The sequence below is a fragment of the Cicer arietinum genome, chromosome 6, assembly GCF_000331145.2.
Source record: "Cicer arietinum cultivar CDC Frontier isolate Library 1 chromosome 6, Cicar.CDCFrontier_v2.0, whole genome shotgun sequence".
Classification (NCBI taxonomy): Eukaryota; Viridiplantae; Streptophyta; class Magnoliopsida; order Fabales; family Fabaceae; genus Cicer; species Cicer arietinum.
Window position 1 is genome coordinate 58133548 of NC_021165.2, and position 8078 is coordinate 58141625.

Here is an 8078-nt window from a genome sequence, read left to right on the forward strand (position 1 = left end):
TTCCCTACAACAAGCATAAAAAACATTGTCCTCAACCTCACCTTTGACCTCCCAATAAATAACATAATGTCCCGGTTGGTTTGTGACATCCGCGTAGCTAGTAAAATCAACAACCTCTGCCTTTGCTTTATTTAGAATTTGTGACCCTCTTTCTACCACTAGTTGAAGGTCCTTCTCTGTATTTTTGTCTATGTTTATTGTTAGAATTAGCTTTCTTCTGCATATAAAGTTCAATTTTGGGGTCCCATTGTGAAACTCTGCCACTTCTACTACATCTCCTAATCTGCATCGGTACAATCCTGGAAAATTTTAAAATAAAAATTATATATAGTTAAAATATTTTTGGTGCCACATGTATATAATTATAATTATAATATATACTTTGAGTGTATGATGTGATCATAGACTTTGAGTGAGTGTAATAAATATGACAGATGATGATAGAATAGGAAGATAGTAGTGTAATAAATATGATAGATTGATGATAGTACATGAAGAATAAGATGAAAAGAGAATGAAATGTTGAATAGTTGTTAGAAAATATAACATGTATGTGTATTGTTGTTGTTTTTTCTCTTATGTTCACTTATCTTTGAAATTTTGGGCTTAATTATTTTGTCTTTATATTTAGGATGTTAGCTCACTAGTAAGAATCTAATCTTATAGTTTTAAGTCACTGATTTCAAATCCTCTCGAAGATGGTCGTAAAATGATTATTATTACGATTTTAATTAAAATAAAAAATTGTTCATTCTCCATTTAAAAATAAAAAAACAAAATTTGTCTTTTATCTTCTTTCAAATTTCAAAATACTCTTCTTCTTTGTAATTGAAGGGTAAATATTCCCCTATTATTTTCTCATGTTTGGAAAGATATTTTGTTTTGGTCAAAACAATCCAACCGATCTTAAGGCCATGAAACCAATGCCTTGGCCTTTATATTTCACAATCAAGAACTAGGTATTTTATATTTCACTCTTAAATTAAAGAGATTCTTAAAATCGAAGGGATAAAAAAAAAAGGGAATAAGTGACTTGGAAGTGCACTGAGTAGAAGAGGGAGAAGAGAGAAAGATGAGAATTGCATCCAACTTTGGTGTAATTTTTTCAACTGGTGGGACATTCTATTTATAGTGTTAAAAAGAAAAACAGGTAGAAAATGAAAGGCTTAAATCAAGTAATCGTTGGAAAGTAGACAACCACATTGAGCTCGCGGGAGGGAGATGCTGGAGCATGGAAGACACATGCAGACGCGTGTAGAACGCACGTTGACGTGTGCGAAGTGCGTGACTTGGATTTGAAACCATTTTTTTTTTCAAAAACTATTAATATTTTAATTTCAATTCCTCTAAAAAATAAAAAACCAACAAGCTTAGAACCAAGCTCATGCCTAAGCCCAAACTTGGTCGACCGAGCCAAGCCAGTTAGATTACAGATGTTGCAGCTCACGTGTGGTGGTCAAGTGGTATACTCTCGTCTTGTCACAAACTTGCATAACCATTTGGACACACTCCGTTGGTTCAACTTTTACTTTATATACACTAGAATTGTTTATAGTCTATCTCATGTGAGACTTCAACATTTTTCAATTTACACAATAGTATACTCTATGTTTCAACAATCCCTCCACTTGAATGTAAAAAAGAATTTCCAAAATAGCGTCAGACACTTGTATAAGATTGTGTTTAAAGAAAGGTATCTTCCGACTTGAACATTTGTATAGTAAGATTCAGAATTTACTAGATTGACTCATAGTCTTGAACTCTATCGCTAACACCTAAACACACACAAATTTTTCCTATGGTGTATTATTAAAAGCTCATGAATTAATAGTTCTGCACTCTATCTTAGTACATTGAACGCTCTAGGAGTTTTTCCTAAAAATTCAATTGGAAATGCCCCCACTTCCACATTCACATAAGTGAGTCTATCAAGAATATCCTTGTATCTAGATACTTCACTCCATATGTAGTATAAATTTCATTAAGAGTTTTTATTACCTTATTCTCTTATCACTTCAAGAATCATGTTTCGTTAGAATTATAATAGCATGTTCTTCTCAAACCACTTCACGACTTGTTATTCCGTTGAACCTAATTATGGGGATTTTCAATCTTTTATGTCGGGTTACTACCACGAGTAATTCATCAATCTTTTACGAATTATATGTTGTCTCTTACCGTTGTAGTAATGGTTATCAATTTGTTCAATAGTCACAGTAGTATCATATTGGATCAATATATCTAGTATCGATTTTATAAAGGAATCTCGAACAAATAACATCTCAACCAACTGGCTTATTCACTAGTTGTCGCTAGAGCTATCATCTTAGACACCATAGTGGATTGAGCCAATATAGTTTGTTTCTTAGATTTTCAAGAATCGACTCCTCTAGCTATGCTAAATATATACCCACTGGTCACTTTGAAATCATTTGATAAAATGTTTCAATCAGCATTACTGTATCCTTCAAGTACAATGAGAAACTGTTGATAATTTAATCAAAGGTTCATTGTTCTTATTAAGTATCTCACAACTCTCTCAAGAGCATTTCAATTAGGTATCTCACGACTCTCAATGACACGTCAATTTCAGTAACACAAATATTTTCTTTATTTTTATTGATGTTAAATTCTATAGAAAAATAATGTTTATTTTATACAAACTGAGTAGATGTGCTTTTATTACTTAAACAATAAAGATAAATAAACAAATACTACATTTAGTTTTTTATATAAGAAGGGTTCACGTTTCAAGATATACAATTACAAACAGCCAATATTGTTCTGGCGTGGTGCATTTATAGATAGGGGATTGTCTACTACATAGGTCCCAGTCCTTGAAAATCTAGTCTTGTAGCTGGCTTGAATATGACATATCAAGCCTGTTACTCTAATTGGGAGAGTCAAGAGCATCACAAAGTGGAAGGATCGGGATTATATATCATTCATTTGTAGTATTTTAATACAAATATTCAATTTGTTAGACTTAATACCTATATTTTTCTTCAAAATAATTTATGTGATTTTTTAAATTACACGAAAATATTAAATTTGTATTTTAATTTTTTAATAAATTAACATTTTTATGTTTTTATAAATATTATAATATTAAATTATTTTTAGTTTTAATTTCATTTTAATTATTTGTAGTTATAGATTTTTAAAAATTTATGATAAATACCGATCATATAAAGAACAACATAATAAATTTTCATGTGATTTCATAGTCTAGATTAAGAAAATTTCGTACTTAATTTTAAAAATTTAATATATATCTCACTCGAATTTTCTCTTATTTAATTATTTTTCTAAAACTGCAATTAAAATTTCTTAATTAGTTCATTGAAAAAATTCAGAGAGTTTAAGATTTCTATTTTGCTGGTTTGAATTTATAATCATCGGTGCAAGTATTTTTATCATTATATTTAATCAACATTCATTTATTTTAATATTTCATTTGTCTCATAATAATTGACTCATTTGATTATTTTATACATATTTAAAAAAAAATATAAATTAAAGAGAGAGTATTATTTTTATAAAATTATTTTTACTAACTATTTGTGTATTATCAATATAAAAAATATATAGTGAAAGATATACAAAATACATGGACCACCATTTTTTACAAATATATGTATATACATAAAATTTGATGAGCACTTCGATATTTTAAAATTTTGATGGATACAGCATCTAACATTTAATAACTTAACGTCATGTTAAATTTTTTTATAATTTAGTTTAAAAAAAATACATATATCACAAAAAAAAATCTATTTTATTTTTTTATTTATTTTCTTCATTATATCTTTTTCAATATATTTAGTTACTACAAATTCTAAAACGGCTCTACATAGATTTATATTAATTTATAGCTTATCTAATTGTAGTTCAAAAAACAACTACACCAAAACACTAGCTTTTACAAAACATAAATCATATATTTCCAAAAAAAAAAACACACAAATCATATATTAAATTAGTTTTTTAAGTAGTAGTAGCGATGATAATAATAGGAATTTAAATATTTCAAAGAATTGTACTTAAATATAATTGATGCAATTTTAAATTTTAAATACGCAGTCGTATAAACATTAAAAAAATATAATATTATAATATAGATCATATAAAGTCGACTTTTAGAGTAAAGTTTTATTTTATTCAATGCAAGAATTTTAAAATATTTTTAAGTTTATGAGTGGACATTTAGAACATGGTGGAAGTTGTTTGATAAGAGTGATTGATAGCAAATGATCTAGTAGATTTTGAATAGTCGTTAATACCATATTAAACTTTTAGATTAAATTAGTTCAATCACTACAAAATCAGTTTGTAGAATAAATGCTACCTACCATTTATAAGGGTGTGTATGAAACCACGTCCAAATGAGTCACACTGTGGAAGGTACAACATGTAGTTTCAATATCAACATTGTCCTAGCTTTCAACGAAAGTCTAATTACTCACTAAACACATTATCATAATTCATCTCTCTAATTTAAGACTCTTAATAAATACAATTATTCTCAAACAATAAACTAACCTCTTCATATACTAACATAAACTATAACAAATTTTATTTACGTTGTTATCATTTTCAATGATATTAATTAAATCTTCACAATAAAAATTGGAATTAACCTATTTCATTAAGAACATGAGCATATGGAAAGAAAGATTCATACCTGTAAAAGTTGTGAGCACAATTTCATATTGTTGTCCAACCACAACCTTGGATAGTGGAATTGCCTTGTCTTCCAAGAAATCATCACAAATCTCATATTGATTTCTATGAAGAGGTATGAACTCAAAGTAAGAGAAAGTAGGCACAACAACAAATGTAACTTCTTCAGGAGGCAAACAAGGATCAACATTAACCCCAATCCAGCTCTCAGTTGATCCATAATCACCACTAATCAAAGGCAACCCATTTGCATAATGCCTAAGTTTTTTCAAATATGGTGTCATAGATCCTGTCATTATTGAACACAAATACTTAACATTTGGCCAAAGTTTTGGAACCAAACCAAACCAATCAACTTTCTCTAACTCCTCACAATAAGCTTCTAATTTTGAACCCAAATTTGTGTTTGGACATTTAGAAATAATGTCCAAAATTGCTTCTCTCATTTTTGGTGACTTAATTCTTGAACTTAGAGTTCCATTTTTAATGTCATTGCAAATTTCTCTCCAAAGTTCTTCAAAATTGGTGAAAGCTTGTACCATGGTGTAGACAAAAGCTGAGGTGATAAATTCAACTTGATTTGAATAGAATAGGCCTAGAAGAAGGTGGCAATATGTGGATTGTTTATAGTCACCACTAAAAATTACTTCTTGAGGGCTGCAACTTAATGAGTTTGTTTTGTGGTTTTTTGTTTTGAATTCTTCACTTGCATAGCAATGTGTTGTGGCTGTTCCTACTGTTAAATTTCCTTTTGTTTTGAAACAGTTGCTGCCATATATGAATTCTAGAATCCTTCCTCCTTCCCTTATGGGATAAACTCTGTAACACAGTAATTATTTCAAGTTAGTATTTTAGATTTTATCTATCAAGCATGGATACGCTAAAATCAATGTTGGATCACTTTCAATATAATATCTTTCACAATTCATTTATGACATTAATGATATATCAATATCTTACATAGATAATTTAGTGAAAATAATATTATTTATTTCATTCGTACAACGTATTGAAAATGATTAGTGTTACGTTAATTAATAAAAAAAATTCCCTATTGTGTTCCATTTCAATTTTTCAATATTTAATTATTATTATTTTCTAATTATTTCTAAACCATGAGATCATGGACAAGTGGTTGATACACATATTTAAAACGACACAATCTCTTTATATTTAAATATGAATTCGTTATTAAATTATAACTCAACTAGTAAATCTTGATAATGTTAGGTTGGACACTATGTCCCGAGTTTGAACTAATCGACCTCACAATTGTATGTGTGAGTTTCTTGTGATATTTACTATCTTATCTATATACTAAAAAAATTTGATCTTTAATGACTAGAGTTGAGTATATCTAATAAGGTCCCTCAATCAACTTGTTTAACCCACGACCTACATGGATTGTAGACTTTTTTTTTGTCCATTTAAATTTTCGTAGATTGGACCATTTAGACAATAAATTAAATGATTTAAATATGTAGTTTCACTGATTGGTCCATATTTCGTGTAACTTTTTTAAAAAACAATAATTACACTTTGTCAATTTTAATTTGGATGAATTAATAATTGTATGATTAACTTTTATATTCACGAGTTACTTTGCTTAATAAGTCATCATAAATAATAAATTTTACTTATTCAACTGTAGCTTATTGATATAATATATTAATAATCAAATACACATATTTTATATTAATTTAAAATTCGTAACTATGTAATTTTACGATCAATATTTACTTATGTTTTCTTAAAACTTATCATACGTTCATTTAAAATTATTTAACGAAGTATCAAATAGTTTTAAAATTTTATAAAAAAATGTATAGTTGTTATAGTCAATAAGAACTTTTTATTTGACTATTAGATAAGTGAAATTCATTGTTTCAATATCAAATTTTACTTTTTTTTAATATAAAATAATAATTTTAGTTATTTATTTATTTATTATGGTTTGCAAACTAACTCATTTAACTGTGAACTAATGTGGAATAGATTTGGACTACCATATCATAATTTGTTAAATAGGACGAATCAACTTAGATACCCTAGTCTAACAAGAAAATAATGTATATTGAGACTTTGAAAATTCTAATATGGATCATGGTCTACTATTGACCAATACATCGAAAATGTTTACAACTCCAACGAACACAAGCATCGTGTCTTAAAAGTAGATGTTAATGGTCATCTTCATTTTCATGATTAATATATTGACTTAAATGATACAGGTTTCAAAAAAATAAAGAAAAACAAATATATATTTTATATTGAATTGACATCAATTAGGTCATAGACTTATCCTTAAAGACAATAAAAGTTACAAACTATTAATGCTAAAAAATATCATCTATCATCGTTAAAATTTTGATAATATTTCAGTATTAGTCTAAGATGAGCCAGACTATAGACTTACCAAGACACTTTATAATTAAATCCAAACCATGCATAGCCCATTTCTTTCTAGATATTGTAGGTGAATTAAAGTAATATTAATATTATTATTATTATTATTATTATTATTATTAGATAATTTCTACTATATATGAGTCACTTAGATATGTATTAATACATTTGATTTTTAAATTAATAGTTAAATAATATTATTTTTAAAAGTAATTTTTTATTATTTATATAATTATAATATCTAAATATTAATTATAAAAAATTTAGTAAAATAAAATTTATTTTTTCTAAATATTTATTACTTATAATAGATGAATATTTAATATTTTTACAATAAAATATAAAAAAAATAATATAATAATTATAAAAAATAAAATGATATTTCTTTTCTTGTAAATTATTTAAAAAAAAATTAAAACTCTTTTACTTGTAGAAATAATTGTTAATTTATTAGAACAAATGTATAAAATATATCAAAATAGAATATACCCGTAAAAGATCTTTATAATTATTGTCGGCATCAAAAAAATATAAATTATGACACACCTTGATCTATAGGCTGCTGATAAAGTGAAAATTTGAAGCGTGGTTTGAGCGCTGTGTTGAGTAAAGGGTACGAATTTCTGCCTCCCCTCTGTGGTTCCAGAACTGCAAAACCACCACCACATAAATAGCACCTTATTATAATAATAATATATCTTATCCAATCAGCAAGGAGATATTTCGATTTCGCTAAAAAAAGGTTATTTTCTTCTGCCAAAAATGTAACACAAAGACTTAAAGTACATTTTAGCACAAATATATACAAAAGGTATGAAAAGATTGTGTAATGTTTATTGAAATACAAAATAAAATATTATAAAAAATATTGTATTTTATTTTTCATAAAATATTAATATATTATATTTATATTCCAATAAATTATTTCATGATTTATAAATTTTACTTATATGGGCAAGGCAACCAATAGATTAAAAGCATATATA

General features: G+C 26.7%; 1 protein-coding gene across 1 annotated transcript in view; it reads right to left on the minus strand.

The window, feature by feature from the left end:
- Positions 1-8078, minus strand: part of LOC101512238 (indole-3-acetic acid-amido synthetase GH3.10-like) — a 9609-nt gene that overhangs the window by 303 nt on the left and 1228 nt on the right. The window contains exons 3-5 of the mRNA XM_073369627.1: positions 7639-7790; positions 4688-5505; positions 5-299 (exon numbers count right to left, since the gene is read on the minus strand). Of these exons, the coding sequence (XP_073225728.1) occupies positions 5-299; positions 4688-5505; positions 7639-7790 (1265 nt within the window). The remainder of the gene's footprint in view (positions 1-4; positions 300-4687; positions 5506-7638; positions 7791-8078) is intronic.